This window comes from Manis pentadactyla, chromosome 6, assembly GCF_030020395.1.
Source record: "Manis pentadactyla isolate mManPen7 chromosome 6, mManPen7.hap1, whole genome shotgun sequence".
Taxonomy (NCBI): Eukaryota; Metazoa; Chordata; class Mammalia; order Pholidota; family Manidae; genus Manis; species Manis pentadactyla.
Window position 1 is genome coordinate 35,352,521 of NC_080024.1, and position 24,469 is coordinate 35,376,989.

General features: G+C 41.1%; 1 protein-coding gene across 1 annotated transcript in view; it reads right to left on the bottom strand.

Moving 5' to 3' along the window:
* Positions 1–24,469, bottom strand: part of LOC118933593 (aldehyde oxidase 2) — a 78,890-nt gene that overhangs the window by 24,246 nt on the left and 30,175 nt on the right. The window contains exons 19-31 of the mRNA XM_036928087.2: positions 23,792–23,914; positions 20,937–21,033; positions 20,348–20,472; positions 19,505–19,638; positions 17,439–17,526; positions 15,099–15,185; positions 14,723–14,914; positions 12,502–12,729; positions 8,435–8,530; positions 6,635–6,763; positions 4,848–4,922; positions 4,059–4,111; positions 2,776–2,890 (exon numbers count right to left, since the gene is read on the bottom strand). Coding sequence (XP_036783982.2) covers positions 2,776–2,890; positions 4,059–4,111; positions 4,848–4,922; positions 6,635–6,763; positions 8,435–8,530; positions 12,502–12,729; positions 14,723–14,914; positions 15,099–15,185; positions 17,439–17,526; positions 19,505–19,638; positions 20,348–20,472; positions 20,937–21,033; positions 23,792–23,914 — 1,542 coding nt within the window. The remainder of the gene's footprint in view (positions 1–2,775; positions 2,891–4,058; positions 4,112–4,847; positions 4,923–6,634; positions 6,764–8,434; positions 8,531–12,501; positions 12,730–14,722; positions 14,915–15,098; positions 15,186–17,438; positions 17,527–19,504; positions 19,639–20,347; positions 20,473–20,936; positions 21,034–23,791; positions 23,915–24,469) is intronic.

Here is a 24,469-nt window from a genome sequence, read left to right on the forward strand (position 1 = left end):
TAAGGGCAAATGTTGAGACTACCTCTGACTTTACTCATCTACTTCCTTCCCTGAGAAACATGGCACTAATCTGGCTCTTGTGTCTTGGCACAGAGCTGTGCAGGCAGGTTGTTAAGGAGCCACAGAAAGTTCCTCACGTGCCTGTGGTCTATCTCAGGAATATCTCTGGGCTTCTCTTCTGCCCCCACATCAGTGCTTGTTCTGACAATATTGTCATTCTCTGTTTAGGGTCACTACCTGGGCTCCTACTTTCTTTGTAGCCTTTTAGAACAGCAGTTCTCTTTTGATTTAAATGTTGGCCTCTCAGACAACCTAAGACATTGGAACCAGCATTCATCCATTGTCAGCCTGGAAAGGGCAGGAGTTTGGACCCCCCTGAGGGTGGGCCTTCACTTTACTTCCATCTTGAAATCTGGCATGTTTTGTATTATGGATGTTGGACAATGGCTACAAATGGCTGGACACTAACTGAATCATCAGGCATTTGAGTTCAGTGACCACAAATGGCCAGCAGCAATAAGGCTGGTCATTTAATTTCTCTGATTTCTCTTTAATTAAAAGAAGAAACTATTTCAGGGGACCTAGATGATGCTGAAACACTCAACCTTAAACAGTAATGAGGAAGGCACTGGGAAGACCACATCTTAACTTTTCTGGCACCATAAATTCTTGATGATCTCTATGAGGTTTGTTTCTTCAGGGATTTATACTGAGGGCCTTAGCATAAATAGGAAAAAATAAATATGTCCCAAATACTGCATGGAGCATAGTTATTCCAGAAAATTATTTATTGTTTATCTGAAATTAAAATTAACTAGGTGTCTTGTATTTTTATTTGCTAAATCTGGCAACACCAGCTTCAGGGTGGAGGAAGTCACTAAGTGATTTCCAAAAAACAGCTTCCCCTCAAGTGACTTATAGGTGTGCCAAGACACTGACACTTGGGTTTTTCGGGGGGCCTGGGACAGGATCCCCAGGCTGGTCACCTGCCACTATGGTTTTCTTGTTTGCAACAGAGTGCTGTGCAAATTATTATCATTATCTATGTGTACTATGATGTAAAAAGCATTTAGGAAGTGCAATTTTAAAATAAGCACGTGATTTATATATGTTCTAGTTTCATGAGTTTACTTCTTCATAATGATCTAGAATGAAAAGAAGACATAATATTATTGTGTCCTAAGGATGAACTTGAGTGGAACATGAGGGCAACTGCTCTCCAGACTTCTCTTTATTTACTATATTTTCTATTTTATTTATATAAATTTTAAGTGGTGAACAAGTTAACCAACAATGGGCAATAAAAGACATTTTGATAAGATGTGCAAGTCATTATTGCCAATGTCCTTCCTATTTTACATGAATTGATCATTTCTAGTTTTGGGCAAGATGGTTCAAGGAGATTTTGGAATAACTTGTGTATGGAATTTAGGTATGTCATCAGTCCATCCTGTAAATTTCTTAACAATTTACTATACTTTGGGTTATACTACATCTATTTAAGGTCTCTGTAATCTCTCTGTTTCCATGATGGTAGCTGGGTTATAATCATGGGTTTCTCCTTTAAGGTGGAAGTTACTAACTTCTGGTTAAATAAGACTCCTGATGTTCCATAGGATGGAATTTACATTGTTATTAAATAACAAACATAAAAATATTTTCACTCCCTACCTCCTCCAAACTCCCCCAATCTATTTCTTTAGGGCCAGTAGTACTTTTGGGATAACTGACTTTGGAGAAACATTATCACATTGTATGTGCTTTAAAAATATTTACCCAAGACAATTTACCAAATTACCTACCCCTTCATATTAGATAACTTGACCTTCCTTTTTTTTTCTTTTTGTACAAACTTTAGAAAATGATTTTGTTATCTGAAATGGAATAAAAAACTAGGCATTGTAGGCTGCCATGAGCAATTCTTTCTTGACTACTTTTTAATTTTATTTTGTATTGAGATATAATTGATGTTATATTAGTTTCAGCTGTACAACATAATGATCTGACGTTTGTATGAATTGTGAAATGATTATGACAATAATTCTAGTTAATTCCATCACCATACATAGTTACAAAAATTTTTTCCCTTTGATGAGGACTTTGAGGATTTACTCTCTTACCAACTTTCAAATATGTAGTACAGTATTATTTTGTATTTATTTTTAATTGAATTATAGTTGATACACAATCTTATATTGGTATCAAGTATGTAACAGTGGTTTAACAGTTACCCATATTGTTCAGTCCTCACCCCCTCAAGTGTGGTTACTATCTGTCAGAACAGAAAGATGTTACAGAATCATTGACTATATTCTCCATGCTGTATTACCATCCCTGTGACCAACTTATATTATGATTGAGAATTTTTGTGCCCTTTTATCCCCCTACAGTAGTAATTGTAGTCAGCATACTGGGCATTACATCCCCATGATTTACTCATGCTATAACTGCAAGTTTGTACCTTTTGACCTCCTTCATTCATTCCCCCTGACCTCTGGCAATTGCCAACCACCATCATAAGCAATTCTTTCTTGACTACTTCTTTTTCTGTGGAAATTCAGGATAAGGCTGGATCTCTTGAAAGAATCTTGTTTTTTTTTTTAAAGTATCACTGATACATGATCTTATGAAGATTTTACATGAACAACATTGTGGTTTCAACAAAAGAATCTTGTTCTCATCATACAAATAGTACATAATGAAATTGAGGCTATTTAATGTGCAACACTATCTTGTTCTTTTAATCTGCCAAGAGGAACGTTATATTTGACTTACCTTGTGAGCTCCTGTCAGGCAGTCAATCTCAACCTCAGAACAGGCTGCTCCATAGACATAGTATGGAAAAGGGTCTCCTTCTCCTTTCTCCCAGTCCATGAAGGCTTTGTAACCCCTGATGGAAGAAATAAAGCTCTGTAACTTGGGGTGTGGGGCATTGCAATCAGTGTTGATTCATTTTAAAAGTTACTAAAGCATTCAATATAATTCCATTTTATAGATGTTTATTTCAATTGCCTTTTAAACTCGCTTAAACGGGTACCTGTATTTCCAACTTACCTGATTATAGAAACACTATCATTTGCCTCCATTTGCAGAGGATACTTTTTGTGCTGTAGTTAGGATGCAAAAAAGAGAGGGGCCGAGACTGTTTTGGTCTGGACCTGACAGTGCATATATATCCATGGTTTAGGGTTTGAGTTTTAGCTCTGAACTTTGAGAATCAATTGATCAACTGATTTTATCAGTGTTCCCAAAGGGACCCCAGAGATCATGTTAACCAAACTCATAGGGGACTAATGGTAATTCAAAGCTGCCAAGAAAAGGACAGTAACTCAGTGTGTTGATTTATAATGGAAGATTTTCACAGCTATAGGGCTGATTTGCTCTCTTCTTGGGAAACTGAACTCAGGAATTTAGAACTCATTACGTCCAGGGCACTGGCCTGTGCTGTTACCTCCTTCTTTCCTCCTTTCTTCATGAGAATTTACGTGTGTGTGTGTGTGTGTGTGTGTGTGTGTGTGTGTGTGTGTGAGTGCACAGTTCGGTGGTTTGTTTCATTAGATTGTAAAACTGATGCCATGCACTTCCTGAATTTGACAGTGAGATCTCCTCTCTGTACTTTATTCCATTAGCATGCATTTCCTGGGAGCATCCCATGGTTATCACAGTTGGCGATGACCCCTCCACCCCCAGCCTGCCCCTTCCTGCCCAGTACAGAGCTTCACAATAGAAAGGTAAAGGGAGGGATAGTTGTAAAATTGAACTGAAAGCTATTTCTAATAATATCTTTTTGCTACTCACAATAGAGAAAAGTAAATAATGATTCAATGTTCTAAGGTTTTTTTTTTACCCAGTAAGGGTATTTTTGCTATTTAATTTAATTTAATGACTTATTTGACCATTGCTTAAAGCCTATGTGAAATCATGGAATTTTGGGCTTAGAAGGGATCTCAGTGATCACATAGTAAAAACTTATTTTACCAATTGAGGAACTAAGGCCTAGAGCAATGGGGTTACCTTTTATTTTCTCAGCTAACTCCAGACATTATTGTAATTTTTACCTGAAGTATCCAGTGGCTGAAAGGCTGATTCTCTGTTCAAAAGCAGCTTCTACCTGCAGGATGTGCATATTTAGTCAGAAAAAAATAAACATACTATCTGATAGGTGAAAATGAAAATATTCCCTATTCCAGTATTGACATCTGATAATTATTGCTGGTATTTTGTTACCATCGTGATACATATCGTGGTATTTTATTTTCCTCAGCTGGCATGCTAACAATTTCCTGATTGAGTTCAGACTGAGTTCAGTCTGAATTAAATAAATAAAATGGAATCCTGCAGTAGTACATGCTTGCTTCACAAATTATTTGGGGCTTCATTTCTGAGTGTTAGAACTCTAGTTAAGTGTGAGATAATTGTTCTAATGAAATAAGATATAAGATATTGTAAAGTTGGGTTAAATGGGTCATTTTTCTTAAGACTTGTCCAATAGCCACTAGGCCTTTTAGCTTTCATCCTCTCTACTCAAAAACATCAGCATTTTTCCGTGGCTTAGGGAGGCTCAGTCTTTTCCTCTTCTTGTTATTTAGGCAGGGCAGGCAAGGCCTTCTGGGTATTCCTCACACACTTCCATTCCTCCTCTGAGCAATGCTGTTCCCTGTGTGCTCTCTCCATCCACACCTAGTATACAAGGAGCAGCTGTCTCAACCTTTTGTGATCCCGCCCTCTCACAAAAACCTGCTCTTAAAAGGATGTTCTGTGCGGTGTGTCTGTGCCCTGCCCTGATGCTCTCAGTACTGGTTGCATTATTTTCTCCTTTGTGGTAGCATACAGAGTGGACCACTTACCCAGTTTTCCCAGGTACCTTCTGGATTTTTCTTAATGATGGGTTCAAGGCGTTTCAGCAGGATCTGACAAGCATTCTTGAAGGGATAAAGAAGTGAATCGTCATTAAAGAAGAGTCCAATGGTTAGGGTTTGTGCAGAAGAATATTAATTGGTAGTTGATCAGGTCAGTGAATGCTTATGGAGTGCCTGATATTGATGCATTGGGAACACGGAGACCTTAACAAAACAGCCTAGCCCCTGACCTTGAGGAGAGTGTCAGTTATCGAAGGGTTTTTCCCCTGTCTGGTTCACTTCCTCTGAAAACAAGAGCCCAGCTGAATTTCTACTCTCAGGTCCTCTTTCTAAGAATATTTATGTTCTTAGTTCCTTCTTCTCTTTTTCTGTATCTTTGACTTACACTTTTTTTTGGTATTTTTCAGCCATTAAAATAAATGGAACAAGATACTAATTTTCATTCATATTTGTGCTTTCCAATATGCAACAATGACATGTCATTATCCTTCTGGATCTGAAACGTTATTCAGCTCTCTGTCCATTCTTCTATCTGTTCATCCATCTACCATCAAGCTACTGCAATGAAGGCTTTGGCTATGGGTGTGAAGTAAGAAAATAACTAAATTTGTTTTTATGAACATAGAAACCTAAAGCCCTAGAAGATGGATTAACGCTAAGTTTGGGCTGACAGCTTCCATACATACTAAGGTATTCCAGCTTGTGTTTACTTTTACCTAAAAGTGAATCTCATAAATTTGAGGTTTCCCACACATTTGTTCTGAGTGAAAAGTCTCTGGTTTTTGAGCCTCTAAGAGGTGTCCCCACAAAGATGGGTTGGACTTGATGGTGGTTCCTCTTGGTAGCATGAGTACAGTGTCCTGGGAGTGAAAGAATATGCTGCCCCACAACATCCCAATGGAAAAAGTGGACATTTTGTAACAGAAAATAACAAATAGATGTTAATTAAAAAATACATGCAATCAGATATTTCAATTAGGGTATATGAAGTAATGGTTCTATTCTAAAAAAGTGAAAATTCAGCAGTTTTTTTTTACATCAGTTATTAAATAGGTACAAAGAAAAATAAGAAGCACTCTGGTAGAACTCCACTGATACAGACACATAATTGCACCATATTTACCTGGCCTGGGTTCTGCCTGGCTACTACCTGCCTGCAAGAACTTGTTTGTGTCAGAGGAAACATGCATAGCTCTGCATTACTTGGTACAGAGATTTCTTTCTGTGTCTCCCAGAGACAGAGACCGCCTGTTCACCAAAATCCATTCTCCCCTTCTTCCACAGTAATGGGCACATGCTTTCCAGCCTCTCTACAGTTTCCCACCCTCCCCTGCAGTTAGACATGGCCTGAGACTGGTTCTGCTAATGGACGAGGAGTGGAAGTGACTTGCCTCACTTCCAGGTCTGGCTTCCATGCCTCTTCCCTTCCCTGGCTCACTGCAGTGACAATGGTCAGGGCAACCGTGGAAGCCACATGGTGAAGATGGAGGAACTGCCCTCAGTCTGGGTACTCGAATGACAGCACATTCCCTCTGCACTGTTATGGGTGCAAGTAAGGGACTTATGTTGTGTTTGAGCCATTATGTTCTGGGTCTGTTTGTCACCCCAGTTTAGCCTACTCCAACTAACACACTCTCCTGGTGGTTTGGTTTTCCCAAGCTGACATTTAGTGACACAGATGACTTCTCTGAATCCGACTACTTGTGCCTGTATTCAGCTAAGAAAACCAGAAATGTGGAAAAGGAGCCAGAGGAAACACAGGCAGGAGGAAGCACCTGCACAGCTCTGCCATTGACGTCCGAACCGATGGAGCCTCCTGTGGCAACTGTGTTAGGCACTGTGGCTGTACTTGTTTCACAGATGTGTATATAAGCCATGGGTATTTTTAATTCACGGCTGGCCACCTAGGAGAAAAATAAATATTTTCAGGCCCAGCAAAGACTTCTTTGAAGATTTGAGTCGTTTTTCTTAATAAAAACTAAACTACTATTTTTATTACAGCCAAGATACCCTTTAAAGCCTTAAATAATGTATCATAAAAATTAAAACCACTTTTTAGTAGAGTCTCATGATGATTTTGAAAGGGTGTTTTTGGTAATATTCCACAGTGGTTCTTCCATTCCAAATTTAGTACATTTAGGATGTTAAGGATTTCCTTTTTACTAAATTTGACATGTGTAGAGATCAGGCCAAGTTGAGATTATTTAGATTTATTTGGTGGCTATGGCAGGAAGGAAGAGAGAGATTAGATTCACTGGTTCAGAGTTTGGTCTTAAATCTGTTGGTATCAGTATCAGATGAACTTGGGTGAACCCTGAGGACTTGTCTTCTTTCTTGCCCTCACCCTTCCCTTAACTCTAGCCTCCTCCCCAGTTTCTTCTATTTGTCCCCACTTCCTTATACTAGTACTCGTTTACTTTTTTCTTTTCTGTTCCTTTCCTTCCGATTTCTCTAGCAGGCACATGCAGAGATAAAGATATTTAATTAAGAAGGATGAAAAAGAAAGAAAGGAAGGGAGGGAGAAAAGAGAAAAGCACTGTTTTGGCTGCTGTTATTTTTTAGTTTTTGCAAAAACACTTTCTTCAGATGTCTGCAATTATGTTCCTGTTCCTAAATGCCAATCTCTAGACTAATTTTTCCAAAAGGATGCAAAATAGGAAAAAAACTACGATGCTTTCATTGGTTCTTGGTGATGAAAATGCAAAGGGGATTTACTGGGTCACCTAACTGGGAAGGGTAGATGGAGCTAGTATCAGACACGTGTGTATAGGCCTCTGTGCTCTCATCCGGGTCATCTTGCAGCCTCTCACACTTGCTTTTCTTACCACAATGGCTGTGTTATTTCCACAGTAGACAGGCTTCCTCCATGCACAGAATTGCCCCTGACAACCCCTGGCCTATAGCATAGTAGCTCAACAACCACAAGGGAATGAGAGTTCCTTTCTCTCAGCATCTACACATCAGTCCTGGAAAAGGATTTTGGTCATGTGCCTTCCCCCTGGACCAATCCCAGCAGCCAGTGGGATTCAGAACCCGTGACTGGCCAGACCTGGCCCCTGTGCCTATATCTGTGGCAGATGCTGGGTCAGGACAGGGGATAGGGGCAAAAGGTACCAATACTGTGTGTGTGTGTGTGTTAAAATATCTTCTAAAAATTATAAGATGATCACAGTGGATGAAATACTTGTCCTTACTTATCAAAATAACACATTAGCAACCTAATATTGTCCAAAGTTTAAAAATTACAAATGCTGGTCTCAAAACAGAAAGGCTGAGAAACTCCTTCTCTAGGTGCGTCTGCGTGGCTCACCCACCACAGTGCCCCCGAGACTCCTCAGAGGTGCTTCACTAACAACCGCCTCCACCCATCAACCCCGGCCACGCTCTAGGAGTGCTCACCCGTGGGGTTTTCATGGCACGTCTGCTACCTCAGTCATTCCATTCGACATTAAGTTTCTTAACTAAATGGTTAAGGTCTTAGCGTGCGAATACAGGAAGTCACCATCTGCCTTAAAATTACTGCCAAATATCAGTCACATCAACAATGTATAGATTAATAATTTCATTTATCTTACCTGCAGCATTTTGGTGTGAATACCTTGTCCCAGTTCGTTGCCTCCATGTGTGACCAATACAGACCCGTCTGTGTAGATGTGAACGAGTGCAGCTGCCTAGTAAAACAACCCGGAAGGCTCCGCTCAGGGCAAATTTAGTGAGGTTCAACATGATTTCTCATAGTGAAACACCAGTTTTACAGAGCTGGGAGAGTCCGAGAGGTAAGCTTTCCTGGTAGAATTCTGAAGCTTGGTTCTGTTTTGTGCAAAAGTAAACACCATTCCTACTTGGGAACTTGGTTTTAATAGGAGCCCCTTTAGATACTCAGGAGTTGTGAGTATTGGTTCCAACTATTTAAAAGTCACTCCCATACTTAGCATCTCTGGCTGACCAATCAATAGCTAATTAAATATTTGTAAGTACCTGGCATGTATTATGCGCCACCCTATGCTCAGCTCTAGATATATAAAGACGAACAAGAAGTGGTTCTTCAACAATCCAGCAGCTCACAGCGCAGTGGTGTTGGGGGACAAGCTGGAAGCAAGTCATTACAGTGCAGAGCGACCTGCGAGCTAAGGGGCGTGGCCTAAGGGGCCCTGGATAACTGGACAGGGCCTTGTGGGGACAGAACTCTGGGGGCAGGGGTCAGCTCCAGCTGCGTCTGTGGAGCTTGGGGAATCATGAAAAGAAGAAGCGCTCCCCATTGGGCAGGGTGGGCAAAAACTCCCCACGTCCGTAAGGGAAAGCCTCGCTCCTCACTGTAAGACGGGAGGATTTGGTCTCTTGGACTTTTCCCATTTCATCCCTGTCTTTTCTTGCCTTGCTGCCAAGTCTGGCCTTACTGCTGCCCCTTCCCTGACTTGGGCTCTTGCTTGTGCTGTTCTCACTTTCCAGCCTGCTCCCAGTCTTCAGACCCACACCCAATGCTCTTGATTCTATGACAACTTCCCCAAACACTTCTTATCCCTACCTGGGAAGGATCAGTCACGCTGTTCTCTGCGCTTCCTCTTACAGGGGTGTACTGGGTTGAACAGTGTCCCTCGAACATTGCTATCTACCTGGAACTTCAGAAGGTGACCTTATTTGGAAATAGTCTCTGCAGATGTTTAGTTAACTTGAGGTCATACTGGATGAGGGTGGGCCCTAAATTCAATGGCCAGTGTCCTTATAAGAGGCCATGTGAAGGCACAGAATATGGCCATGTATGTGAACATGGAGGCAGGTATTGGAATTGTGTTGCACAAGCCAAGGAACACAGGAGCTGGAAGAAGCCAGGAAGGCTTCTGTCCTTCTGCCGGAGAATGGCCCTCCCGACAGGCCAGGCTGACACTTGGCTTTTGAACTCTAGCCTTCAGAACGGTGAGAGAATAAATGTGTTGTTTTAAGCCACACAGTCTGGCACTTTGTTATGGCAGCCCAGGGAAATGAATCCAGGGGGTGACAGGCTCTTCTGGGGGAGTCTCAGGGAGGAAGGGCACTTGGTCTTGTTCATCTCTGAGTCCTGTAGAGAACTTTGAACGGATCTGAACCACAGGGACACTAAATCAATATTTATTAAACTGGATGACTGGAAATATATTTTTCCTTCAGGAAGAGGAGGAGAATGAGGGAGAAGAGGGGGAGGATTTAGGACTTCCGCCTGTTCTGTCTGGAGATGCCTGGAGGCCCACGATGGCTGAGAGGAGCTCTGGGCCATCGGGGCTTATAGGTGCTAATAATAGTATTTATTTACTGTGGGTTTCTTGACTTCCTCTGAGCACAGTGCTTCTTAGTTTAGAAAGTAGGCGTTCTAGCTCTGTGAATCATCAGCTGTCCTGAAATAACACCTTTCAACTCCTAGTCTGGTGATTCTTTGGGGCATCAATTTGGAACTCTGCAGGGAATGTGGAGGCCTTTCAAATGGAGATTTAAAGTCATTGCTTGATTTGAAGAAGTGGTGAGGTGAGAAGTTGGCTCCTGTGGATGACCCCAGAGAGCAGGCTGCTGGTTAGGTGAGGGGTGGCCATGCAGGTGAGGGGAGATGTGTGTAATACAAAATAAATATGTGGTGTTTGTCTCAGTTCTTGGCACAGAGCTCCTAAAACCCTGGAAATTTACTGTCTTTTGTAGGCTAATGAAATGACTCTTAGGGGGCTAGCTGCAGGTGTGGGGGTTGAGGGGGGTGGAATTGTTGCTAGAAAAACCAACCACATGGCTAGAGGGTTCCTTTTTTTCAGCTCTACCCCTGACCCCCAGGAAGGTGACGAAGACTAGAGATTGAGTTTAATCACCAATGATTTGGTCAATCACACCTATGTAATGAAACTTCCTTAAAACCCGAAATGACAGAGTTTGGGGAGCTTCCAGGTTGGTGAACACATCCAGGAGCTGGACGGTGGCATGCCTGGAGGGAGAGGGCCCCAAAGCCCCCCACCTCCTCTTCCACACCTCATCCTATGCATCTCCTCCTTTTGGCTTTTTTGGTTTGTATCCTTTATAATAAACTAGTAATAATCATAAGTGCTTTCCTGAGCTCTAAGTTGTTCTAACATATGTTCAACCCTGAGGAGGTGGGTAGTCATTTGGACAGAAGTGTGGGTAGCCTGGCACCCCATGTTCACTGGTGTCTGAAATGGGAGCACACCCAGCCCTTGACCTGTGGGGTCTGCACTGACTCTGGGTAGGTAGTGTCAGACACCCAGTTGGTATTGGAGAATTGGAGAATTGATGTAGAAAAGACACATCATTTGGTATCAGTGGTAAAGAACCACACAGGTGGCTACCCAGGATCTTTTATGCCCTGGCTGCTGATTTAATCTAGGCTTGTGGACGTGACAGTTACCCTTCTTGCACCTCTTTATAGAACAGGCACAGTGGACCTGACAGGAGTGTGACCCGGAAGCCCAGGGAGTCTGATCCTCCCTTCCACAGGGGCCACAGCCCTGAGAGGTGTGTCTGGGATCTACCAGGAGGTAGGGGCTGCCCAGGACAGCTACACAGTGTTATACATTCATTAGCTCATTGCACCCTCATTAATCCTAAGAGAAAGGATTACTATTCTCATATTACAATTGAGGAAGCTGAGGTTCAAGAAGTTAAATAACTTCCTTGATATCGCACAGCTAGTAAGTGGCAGGGCCAAGGATTTCTCAGGGGGTCTGACTCTGGCTGACTAGGGATTTGCGGCAACTGCTTTATTCACTAAGAAAGATTTCCTTGGACAGGGCAATTTTTGTGGTGTGTGTGTGTGTGTTTGTGTGTGAATGTGTGTGTCTATTGGCTGACAGTAGTTGGGTATAAGTAGAAGAATGCTCTCAATGGTATACACACTGGGAGATCTAATGCATTTTTAGGTTTATATTTAGATCTAATACATGTAACATTTTTCCAGTTCCTGAGTTTCTGTTTTTGGTGGACAATAATGGGAAGGCAGCAACCTTCCCCAGTTTTCTAAACAGCTTTCCTATATATGACCCATTGGGATTGCTGGAAGACTTGTCAGTACCAGTCCTTTTATTTAATGGACTCACCTACATTCCACGCTCCTCTTCCTTTCTGGATAGGGTCTCCCAATGCCTTGCCCCTTCCTTTCACAAAGCTTTGTGTGAGGATTTTTGGACCCCTCTGCCTCCTTTTCCCAATCAGAATTGACACAGAGGCGAGGTGGCTGGAAACTGCCGGCTGGCCAAGGCTAAATGAGTGACTTTCCCGCCTCAGACTTAGGTGCCCCAAGAAGTGCAGTGGTGTCTGGGGCACAGACCCGGAGAAGCCTCATTCTTGCCTAAGCCATGAGATCCCCGAGCTCAGAAAGCACAGAACCACAGGCCTTGCGGGCTCTGGTTCCCTGTTTGAGTGGTGGGGGCTGCTCGGTGCCCCAGCTTGGCAGTTATGTTACTCCTGCAGGTCTCTCCCTTGCTGATGTCATTTTCAGCCCTTGAGACATTTTCCTACTGCATTGTGCTGAAAGTGCTTGCAGACCGGGGGTTCTGTACATTTCTGCCAGGTGCTTGGGAGGAGGGACATGTGACACTCTCCCAAGTCAGCTCAAGCTGATTGTGCTGGAAGTGTGCATGACATGAGGGGCATTTCCTGTATAGAGGGGCCTTACCTGATGATAGCTTGTTGCAGCAAAGCCAACTGAAAACTTCATGGGGACAATAGCAATGCCTCTCTTCTTCCAGTAATTCTTCTTATTAAACTCTTCCACTTGCGTTCTTCTGCTCTGAAAGGAAGACTTATCCAGACATTCGTTCCAACACCTTATTAGGTTCTCAGGGTTGAACACTTGTTTGTAGATGGTTTTATCAGCTGTTTTGTACATGTTTTTCTCCCTTATCTGAAATGGGTGAGAAATGGAGTCAATAGTTATGGTAAGACAGAAACTGCAAAATTGAGACTTGAAAAGCCTCTCCATTAAAGCACAAACTTTGGTGGGGAGAAGACAGGGTCTTTCTTTTTCTGTGAACACCATGTGTTTTTGCAAAAACAATGGAGGTTATCTCTCATCTCTTCTTCAGTGTCTCAATCAGGGTCTCTCCCTCCTGGAAGTGGAGGGTAGTGGTAGAGACTGGTCCATGAAGGCCTGTAGATGGAGGATCTTAAGGAGGCAGATTACTGTTGTGTTTCTAAGAGATATTCGAAGGATGGAGTAGAGTTAGCAAGGATTTATTGTCATAACTGAAGATTTGTTCTGCTGGAGAGGAATAATATTGCAGCTAATGACAAATACCAGATCTTCTCTAAGCCTTCCAATTGCCTTTGGAATGTGTGGTCAAATCTTTCCCAAAATGTGTTTGAATATGGGTGTGCCTTATGTCCTGGAAGCTTGCAACATCAGACAAAGAAGGAAAGCCCCAGTGAGATATGTTCAGGAGTTTTTTATTATTCCCATTGCACTCTAACAACAACAAAATAATTACTGTTATAAGAAGTAGTATTGGAAAAATATTACCCAGTCTATGCAAACAAACATTTTAATGAATGCTAACTCATTTGATTCTCGCAGGAACTCTGTGAGGTGAGTCATTTTGTCTTCATTTTGTAAAGAAGGAAACTGAGCCATAAAGAAGTTTCCTCTCCCTGATCAAGGTGTTATACTTGCCTAGATTACCCTCCCATTATGCCTGTCATTCTTCAAGGCCTATCTCAAGTGCCATCTTATACAGAAACTTCTTCTTTAGCCTCCAAGCCAATGTGATGCCTTCCTACACTTCATGTGACTTCTCTTGGGGTAACTATTGTCTTCCTCATACAGTATTTAACTGTTCTCTTGTGTGCAGGAAGTACTCTTAATATCAGAAATCATAAACCCAGTGGTCCTCTGTTGGATTTAGAGACAAGGGGGTTCAAAGGAAAAAATATAGAGAGTCCTTATCGGAGCAGAAGGTCCGTACTGGGGAAATGGGATAGAAATATAAAAAGTAGGCTGGGGTCTGATTGAAATGTGTGAGGAGTGGAAAGGTGTTACCAACAATTATCTCAGTAGCTGCCTTTCTGTCATCTAGCATATTGTACATACCTTCCAGGATGTTGCAGAACTTAATGTTTTTTGGAGGGCATTCTTTTGGCAGTATCTCTCAAAGTTTTCAAGTATAACAGCCATTCCACCTCTGTAAATTTATCCTCAGATATACACAGTAATGCAAAGAAGCACCCTTGGTACAACTGTGCCAAGGTGTTTACTGCAACATCATTTAATAGCCAAAAATGGGTAACAGCCTGAGTGTGTACCAATAGTGGAGTGACCAAATAAATAACAGAATATCCCTGTTACACAGTACTCTTTAGTCATGAAAAAGAATGAAGTAGATCATTCTACTGACACAGGATGATGGCCATGGCCTATATGTCAAATAGAAAAAGTAAAGTGCAGAGTAATATATTTATTATGGCCTCATTTTGGTAAATAACTGCATATGTGCATATATACACTATGCATCAGTGTTTATGCATGTGTGTATGACTACAGATGGGTGGATACACATAGAGAAATGACTGGAACAGTAAACATGGGAACTGCTAACAATGGTTACTTGCCCTTGACCAGGAGGGATGAGACGATGAAAAGGGGACCTTTGCTTTTATCTTTAATTACCTCAGTGTTGTTTGAATTTTAAAGACAGCAATTATTTTTGTACAAATTTTAAAAAGAAAAGTCTTTGCACAAGGAAGGAGGGAGAGAGTGGGAGGTGAGTTCCTTTAAGTAGCACTTAATTTATCTTGAGTTCTGAGCCAGGGCTCACTTGTGTGGTTCTTCTAGGGTGTTGACTTGGGTAGCTGGTTCCCACCTGGTTCAGCAACCTCGGTTATGACCTAGATCCCCAACTTACCTCTTCTGGCAGAAGGCCACATTTGGCTGCCACAGCTGTGATGCAAGATTCTGTTATGAGGGTTCCTTGTGGAAAGCCAAATCCTCGAAAGGCTGTATTGGATGGTAAATTTGTCATGCATGCACGGCCCCGGAACCTGAGGTTGCGGATCTTATATGCATTTTCCATCTTCAGTGTAAGAAACTCTGTTACCTAAAGTAAAAGGTGATATTCACATATATTGGACAACCCTTTTCTCTTTTCCTTAAAAGTCAAGTACAGAGTACAGCTGCCTGTGGAACTTGGTAAGCACTTGAGCAAACATGCTCCATAGACTCATCTAGACATTCTGCATTCTATTCACCATTATAGGTGCTGCTGGTTTTTGTTCACATACCTGTTCAGAGTCATCCAGGGCGCATCCTCCATTAATGAAGCATTCAATGTCTAGAGCTTTGATTTGTCCGTTGTTCAAGAATCCCACCTGTCACCAAGTAACAGACATTTTATGATATGTTTAAAAATTACATGCCAATTTTAAACCACAGCCAACTCTACTACTGGGTGGGACTGAAGACAGACTGCTCCTGTTGCTCTTGGCATATGCCTAGCTATGCCCTTGTCTTTCAGTGTGTGGCTGACAAAGAGCAACTCTGACCTGAATTTTGCTGAGCCCTTTCCTTTCAACGTGTAATTTTCTGGCTTCACAGTCAGTGTGGAATTCTAATGTCCTTGCTTGTCTCCTGGCATATAATTGCTACCCTCTTCTTTAATCTTCAAAGATTCTCCTTCAGTTTTCCCCTCTAATTTAATGTTTGGTTTCTCCCCCTTACGAAAAAATCTCTGGAATTCCAGAGTGCATTAGAATGAATCACAGTGCATCTTGTTACAGGAAAGCCTCCGAAGCTGAGGTCTGGGAATGGACCTGGGAATTACTGTTGTCATTTTATTAAGCTGGTGGATATTGAGCTTTGTAATTGGTTAAGGATGTAACAAATGTGAGCTAGTGCTGCTGCTATTTGTTGGGACTTACAGAAAGTACCTTGCATTTTTCTGAAGTTGCCACTTCCTCTTACCCACTGGACTAGCTTACTGGCATGGCCCAGATTGAAACTGTTACTCCCTGTTATAGTTCTACCAAAAATGGAGTGGCCCTGGTCCCTTTGCCTTTCTGAAAATGGATATAAGTATATGGTTACTTCTCCAAGGAAAAATGTTGGATAATAAACCAGAGCAGGCTGAACATGCAGGAAAATCCACAAATTCAGACGATGGTAATTTTGGCAAATGCTAGGCTGAAGTTTACCTTTGACTTTTCATGAAGAAGGGATTGCTAAGCAAAATAGTATAATGAACAAGGTAGCAGAAAAAATGCTTCAATTGTTTAATACAAACTTTTCAAGAGTTTTGGAACAACCTATCCACACATAAACATTTATTATGCTAATTTGCAAATAGTTTTGAATAACCAAGAAAAACCTTTTTTAGCTAGGTTTGAATGAGGATATATATATATATATATATATGTATATTACACACACACACACATTATCATTATTATTTTGGAAGTAAAATTATGTTTCTTTAAAAATAAAATTTGAATTTTTCAAAAAGTCTGTGTCCCTCTTTTTAATTATATTTTAAGTTCCTGTGATTACCAAAATATTTACAGTCTAGAACCTTAATAAGTACTAGTACTGAAAGAGTCTCACAACTGTAATGTAACTAAAGCTTGACTTACAATACAGGCCAAAGCTAAAGAACTCAAAGACCACTATAACAACATCAACTGCCATAAGCCAGAGGGCACCTCTACATTGCTCTTGGTACTAGTAAGATAATAAGAACTGTGAGTATTAATTTCTGCGTATTTGAAGAGAAATCAAAAGTTTCATGGCCAACTATGGTTCTTTAGTCTCTAATTATAAAATTAATAACGTCAATGAAAGAAATAAAATTGTGCTGTGGTATGGAAGGCCATGGCTTTAGTAATATGGGGGATGTAATACCTTAGTAATCAAGTGTCTTAATGACAACATTTGAGAGAAACTCTAGCTATGTGTATGCTATAAGCAGTTCCCAAATATAGCATATTTAATGCAGAAATGTTACATTAGAACTATCCTAACAACTCAATTACAAATTTGAAGAGTAACATTCTGTCAACTAGATGCCAACAAGTATTTTTAATAGTGTTTATGCTATAGTAGCATAAAAATGTGGTGAATGTGGTTTGAGACAACTACATTATTTCACTAACTAGTAGATCCTTTTTTCATATTTGCAAAGAGCTTTTGTGACACTTTCACAACCATTTACTGGAAGTACTGGTACAAAATAATTTTGTGGTTAAAATGGTCAATTGTTTCCAAACATTTCTACTGCAAAATAATACTTTTAGAGTCAAGAAGCTTTGGTATAACAATGTATGTAATTTCTTTCAGGGTTTTTTTTTTTTTTTCTTCTTCGAGGAACCACTAGTGTAAATCCTTATTCCTTCAAAAGCATTAGCATTATTTGAAATTGTATTTTTATTCAACTTCTTCAGAATCCTACAGTAGATTTATTAAAAGTTCTTCATAAAATGTTATGAGTATTCAAATAAACAGCATTCTTATTTAATATTTTAGATATAAGGGCATTTCTTTTTAGAATTTAATACAATCAAAATAATAGAAAAGGACACAACCATCCAAATAAAATGAATTATTTTAATAATTTCATCTTTAATACTCACTTTATATTTTCCAAATAATGGGTGCCTTCCCCCAGTTATTAGCATATCATCTTCACGATCAAGAACAAGACGAATGGGGTGACCAGTTCTAAAGGAAACAAATTTAGTCAGATTCTCCATCCATCCCATCCACCCATCATTCACCCACCCATCCATCCAGCATCCATCCATCTATTTGTCTGTCGCCTCATTTAACTATCTATCCACCTATCCATCTACCAACATTTCTACCTATTTGTCACCTTTCTTCCATCCTGCCCATTTATCCAACCATTTATTTAACTATCTACCAGTCCATCCCACATACACTCAGTGAGTGCATACACTGTACCAGGCACTGATCTGAATGGATGTATGACTAAATTACTATTGACTCTGTGGTCTATAGCTCAATGGTTGCAGATCTTTTAATGGGATTAATGTCACATGCCAGTTGACGTGTTCTTATGGCTGGAAATTTTACTCTCACCCAGATCCAGACCTTTTGCATATCTCCACCACTAGTTACAAAGGAGAAGAGTGTGATAGATAAATGCAAGTTAACAACACAAATGGAAAAGCAAGACCAAGCACACATGCTAGGATGTCTGGGTCAGCATCTTCATTTTCATCTGTGAATGCTATTATGTTGGCCAAATAGGGCTCTTGGGTAGCTAGGAGATTCAGCCTTTCTCTAGGGCAGAGGTGCCCAGATTTTGGAGTGCAGAAGAAACTCCAGCATGCTGGTGAAAACACAGATACTTGAGTTACTAGCACTCAGATTCAATAGGTTAGGAAGGGAGCCTAGGATTTGCATTTTTCTCAGTGGTTCTGCTGCAGGGGCCTTCAGGTACATGCTGAAAACCATCATTCTGGCTCAGGGTTTCCTTGTCTTCCTTAATGTCAAGAACAACTTGGAGTACCAGTTAAATGTACAGTTTCCGGGACTATCCCCTCGTGATTCTGATTTATTGGGTCTGAGATGGGGAGGCAGAAATTTCTATGAGCCCAGCAGACACTTATTATCAAGTTTGGGAACACTGCTCTGGGGACCACTTAATGCATGGCAGCTGTGTGCTAAAGTAAGGTTGAAGCTTGAGGCACTGGTTCCCATAATTGGCTGCATAGTGGAACCACTGGGGAAATTTTAAAATAAACGCATGTCTGAGTCAGTGTGGGGGAGCCTCAGCATTGGGATTTAAATGCTCCCCAGATGATTCTAATGTGAAGGCATATTTCAGAAGTCTTAGAGGCACAGAGCCTGGTGGGAAAACAGAGAAGTTTTGATCCCTAGCTTGGTCCTTGGTGGGCGTGAATAGAGAGAGGTTCATTATGGACAAAACTTGGAGTTGGGATTCAGATGCTGCTATTTCCCACCTCTCACTGTAGAACAAGACACATACCATGCTTTGGGACCTAGCTTTAACTATACAGAAGTTGTCAAAGGATGTAGGATCCTTGAACTTGGTAGGTTGATTGGGGCTTTGACAAAGTGCCAAAGAAACAGCCAAAGAAAAGGAAGAATGGAACAGAACAGCCAGCACCATGAATAGCATGAGCAGCGGAGGAGCAGAGTTCTGGCTGAGGCTAGCACAGGCGCTCTCCCTGAGGATGTCATCTGTCTGCTCAGCACAGGTTGAAGAGCCAGTCCTTCCTGGGTGCAGGGAGGCAGGGGGTGGGAGCCTTTCTTTCCTCATCCCACCTTGTCTGCAGCTGAGAGTAGGAAGGAAAAGTGGGGGAACAGCCTCCCCCTTAGCACTTTGCTTCAGCAGGTGGCTTGCCCCAACTCTAAATGGGTCACTTTCCCTGAAGCTCACGGACAGGGCAGCCCAACCTGGAGGTGTTGAACTAGTAATACCATTTCTTCTTTTCATAGAAAATTAGCCTATTCAAAGTCCTTTGTACATCTGAATTTTCCAATAACTAGGCAGTATGTATGATTATCTACAAGTATAAAGAAAAAGAGGAGGCTGAGTTACCTAAGGACACTCAGGTGGCTGTGACAGCAGCCCAAGTGACCTTCAGGCCACTGATTTGCCCTCAGCTCTGTACATTTTACACCCTCCTGTAGCCCCAAGTGCACTTACTTGATGGCGCCCACAGCTGCTATAGCCCCGAATACAGCTGGTCTTCCTACCTTCCCGCCGAAACCCCCACCCACTCTTTTCACATGACAGGTGATCCTGTTGATGGGGATGTCTAAAGTAGAGGACACTGTTTTCTGTAAAAGTTGAATAATGGGAAAATTTTACAAGAGTGAAACGAAATGGCAAAGAAGGTTTTTGTTTCCTGAAACACAAAATTCACCCATATCTACCTTCAGTAACTGAGTCTGAATCTGTCTTGTGGCCCTGTATTGAACTCATAAACATTGTTAATTTTCACAGAAGAGACTTCCTAGCAGAAAAATGGTATTTCCCAAAGGGAAACTGTCAGAGTCCTGGATTTCTGTCAGAAGCTGGAATCCTAGCCACATGCCTAGGCCTAAAGTCCCAATGAGGTAAAGACCATCACACTTCCGACAACCTAATTAAGAAGAACATGTGTTTGAGGCTAAAATCCAGAGCACTTTGTGATTGGGGAAATGAAAATGTTCTATAAAGTGATGTGCTTACCCCAAAGGTTATCTATGATGATTATTTTAGAGAAAAATCACGTACAGATAGACTTTAGTGTTGTTATCCAATCACAGAGTTAAGCATGATGGAAATGAATGTCTTCCTTAAATCTGAAGTGACTGTGGCTATTCTTTTATTTACTTGACAAGACCAGAAAAAATAAAAGGGTTTTGGGATCTTAGCTGCTCTACTGATGTCCATTACTTGGAATCTAAGTTTCTGTAGGTGAAATGGCTGCCAGATGAGGTTGTGGGACTGAAGCCCACGACAGAATCAGGAAGCTGGGAAGATGGAGGTGATCCTGGGCCTCACCTGCACAAGCGTTGGATCCTGTGTCGACACATAAATGTCCAGTTCTTTGTCCTCTGTCTTAGGAATAACAAGCACTCTTTGTGTTTCCATGTAAAAATGTTCCTGTCCTCCAACGTGGACCTCTCCTGGGAAGTGCAAGCACAGGGAAATTCCTGAAGGCGTGTGCTAGGTCAGAAGCTCCGTGTTGGGGCGTGCAAAAGCAAGTAAGATGTGGGCTGGTCTGCCAGGAGTGGCCTTACCCAAGGAACTGATGGATCAGGCATTTGTCACGGCGACTTGAGTGCCACCTGTTTCTGAGACTACAGTTGTGGAAAATGAGCGGAAGGTGCCGGGTTCCATTCCTTACTCTGCCCTTGACTAATCAAAATCTTAGGACTTTTCCTCTATTTATTCTGTTCCTCCCTACTCCCCACCCCCAAAAGCAACACACACACACACACACACACCCCAAGAGGAAGAGATGTAACAGAAATTTGGCAAAGTGCCAAGATTTTAGAGCCTGGTCTGTCTGAGGAAAATCACATGCTCTTAATGTCTGCTTCAGAACGGAACTGTGCAAAGATTCTGTTAAATATCCTGAGGCACTTACCTTCAACAATTTGGTCAACTTTTTCAAATGCCTCCTCAATGTTTCCTTGTTCAAGTTTTTTTTCAGGGCACAGGAATGAATTGTGTTTTATGGCATCCTGGATACAGGAAAAAAACCACAAAAGACAATGCTTTTTATTTCTCTTCCATTGGTAGTTTTTTCTTAATCAAAAGCCAGTTAACTCCTGAAAATCGCCATCTAGTAGGACACAAGAAAGGAATCATGTGAGCAAAGCAGTACTGGAGTAATAGTCTCACTGCGGAGAGATGATGTCGGGGGCATGTTTTCTAGGTTGCAGGGAAAACCAACTTAAAGAAATGCTAAGAATTGAAATCTGGGAACACTATGATGGTCCAGGATGATAAATGCCCGTTGCTCATTTTCAGTGTGGACCTAAGGGAACAGGTGATGGGGCCAAGTGCATATGGGTGAGGTTCTGGGTCCTCCCTTTTCCCCTCTCCCTGAAGAAAAATACTTGTGTAAAAGTAGGTAGCTCATGTACAAGAACCCCAACTCAGGGATCTGAAAGAACTGAGCCATGGGAAGGGACAAGACTCAAGTCCTAATGCATTGCTGGGCAAGAAAGTCCAACAGACGTAGGAAGTTTATTTCTTTGACTATTTGGCATATATCACAAGGGCCTTTCTAGCCCTTTCTTCTGTGTTTTCTTTTGGACAGTAACGTGAACTGACTCACATGAAGACTGGAAGCCATCTCATTCTGAGGTTCTGCAGTTTGACTTGATCCTTGCTTGACCTTTAAGCTTGAGGTGAGTTTCCATACTTCAGAATGGCACCTGTCTTCTGCATTTTTATTCTCCCATAGTCTAAAGTCCACTACTGCTCTTGCTAATGATCATAATGATAATGAGAGCAACTAACATTTACTGCTGCTTGCTTTGTGTCAAGCACTGCACAATGTACAGTGTATTATGTGCCTTTTTACATTACTTCCATTATGATCTCCATTGTCCAGATGAAAAAACTGAGCTTAGAGAGTTTTAAATCACTTTCTTAAAGTCATGCTGTAAATAAGCTATGGAGGCAGCTTTCAAGCTCAAACTTAATTTTCAGGAACATCTGGCCTAATGAGTACCTGATGCCTCAAAGCAGCAAAAAATGTACAGTATAATGGGCTCTTTCATTTCCTGTTACATTAAGATCTCCATAAGTCACACAGTTCATGTAGGAGTATGTTTATTGCCATTCTGTAAGTGTGTCATAAGATGGTATAATCTTATTGAAATATATGCTGTATTTAGTGAGCACTGTGTTCCAAGCACTGTTCTAAGTGCTTTACACATAATAACTCATTTAGTCTTCTGACACCTTGATGAAGTAGTTACTATTATTACCTCCATTTTACAGATGGGGAGACCATGGCACAGAGAGGTTAACTAACTTGCTTAAGGTTACACAGCTAGTAAATAGAGCAGACAGGATTCAAACCCGGCAGTTTGGTTCTAGACCCTATGCTTTTAGCCACTACCCTTCATTGCCTTTCATATATATATAATCATTTAAATGAATGAATGACTGGATGGATGAATAACTAGTGGTATATATAATGTTTTGTTACCTGCTTTTGTTCACAAAATAATTTTTTTGCTGACTCTGGACAGTTCAGAGGGAACTCTAGATCTCTACCCATACTGAGTTCTAGGATATTTCTTGGGTGTGTCTTCTGAGTGCTATTTTCCCCTTGAGGAAATGGGATTAGAATTGAAATTTCAAACCCTGATATTAGGATCCTTGTACAACCCAATGAAGGAGAGTGAGCCAATAAAAATGGGCTGGGTTTCTTGCAAACTCAGCAAAATGGGAATTTGGAACAGAACTGATTTGGTTTAGAAAGGTCAAGAAACAAGATCTTTGAATATCGAGCAAGTTGTGCCTTTTAGGCACATTAAAAAAATATCAAGTGGTTCACCAGGGCCTTTGAAAAATTTTAATTTTCTGTCACAAGCACACAATATAGCTTTTCTCAACTCACTTACTCTGACTTGTCCCTTATTGAGTTAGAACCTGCAAACCCCAGTCCACATCTGAATTTTCTATTCTAATTTCATTTTTTCTGTTTGGGAAATTGTGTTTGCATCCCATCATCTACATCCAGAAGTGAGAGCAGCAATTTTTGTGGAATTCCATCATGAAAGTCCTACTGCTTTTGGGCTTCACCTTGAAAACACGATTGCTCTCCATATCCATTCTCATAATCTTTCTCAAGTAATAGAATCACTAATTTTTAGTGGACACATGGCCACCTGGAATACAGTCTACATTTCCCAGCAGCCCTTGCAGTTAAGTGTGGCATGTGACTAGGTTCTAACCAATCAGATGTGGGAAGGTATGTGCTATTTCTAGGAAGTGTTCTTAAAGGGAGGGGACATGCCCTTCTTCTCATTCTCTCATTCTCTCTGCTGTCTGGAATGTGGACTTAATGGCCAGAGCGTCAGTGGCCAATGTGAACCAAAGTGTGACTTGGATAATGGAAACCATGGATGCCAGATAGAAGGAGCCTAGATCCCTGACACATAGAACCCCATGTAAGCCATGGATTGCCCATTTATAGACTTTTGAATGTGAGAGAGAAAGAAACTTCTATTCTGTTTTTTCTTCTTAATTTTCCCGTTTCTTGGTGTGAAAGTTAATTTCAGTTCCATACAAGTTTCAGTTCATACAACTCATACATAGATTTCAATTCATCACAGAGAAAGCTGATATTTCTAGAGCAAGCCAATGACTGAAAAAAATGAGAGCCCTGAATTAGCCCTGAATTAGTCTTGTATTAAGAAATGTACAAAGATACTTCTGATTCTACACATTTCACAGGAGCGACTGGTCAGCCCTGCTTACCTCGATGGTGAAGATTACGGGCTCCAGATCTTCAGAGGTGATCTTTATCTTTTCAATTGCACGCTTTGCCTGTACATCTGTCTCTGCAATCACAGCACAGATGATCTGGCCCACACAAAGTACCTGTGGAAAGTACATGCATGAAACAAGTAGAAAGTTCTGGGTAGAAGAGTCTTAGCTCAACCTTACTAGTGGCTGGTGTTTTGGTTATCATTGTTGAGCAATAATGACCACACTGGAGTCATATTCAACTATATACGCTTGGCTAAAAAATTTAGAAAATTTTTAATTAAAAAATAATTTAAATGATACAGATAGTTCCATTGGACAGTTTTTCAATGAATGTAAGCCGCAGAGTGGATGTGAGATTGGCCATGACATGAATCTGCTGTGTCCTCTGTTAAGCCTGGTTCACATGTATCAACTTCATAGTGTCATTTTAGAGTTTAAAGGTAGAAAAGTATTTTTTTGTACAATGTGATTTCTTTTATGAACTGAATGGTGTCTCTCCCCACCCTAACCCCAACTCATATGTTGAAGCTCTAACTCCAATGGGACTGTATTTGGAAATAGTGCCTTTAAAGAGGTAATTAAGGTTAAATGAGATCATAAGACTGGAGATCTAATCCAATATGGCTGATGTCCTTATAAGAAGAGGAAGAGATACCAGGAGGCTCA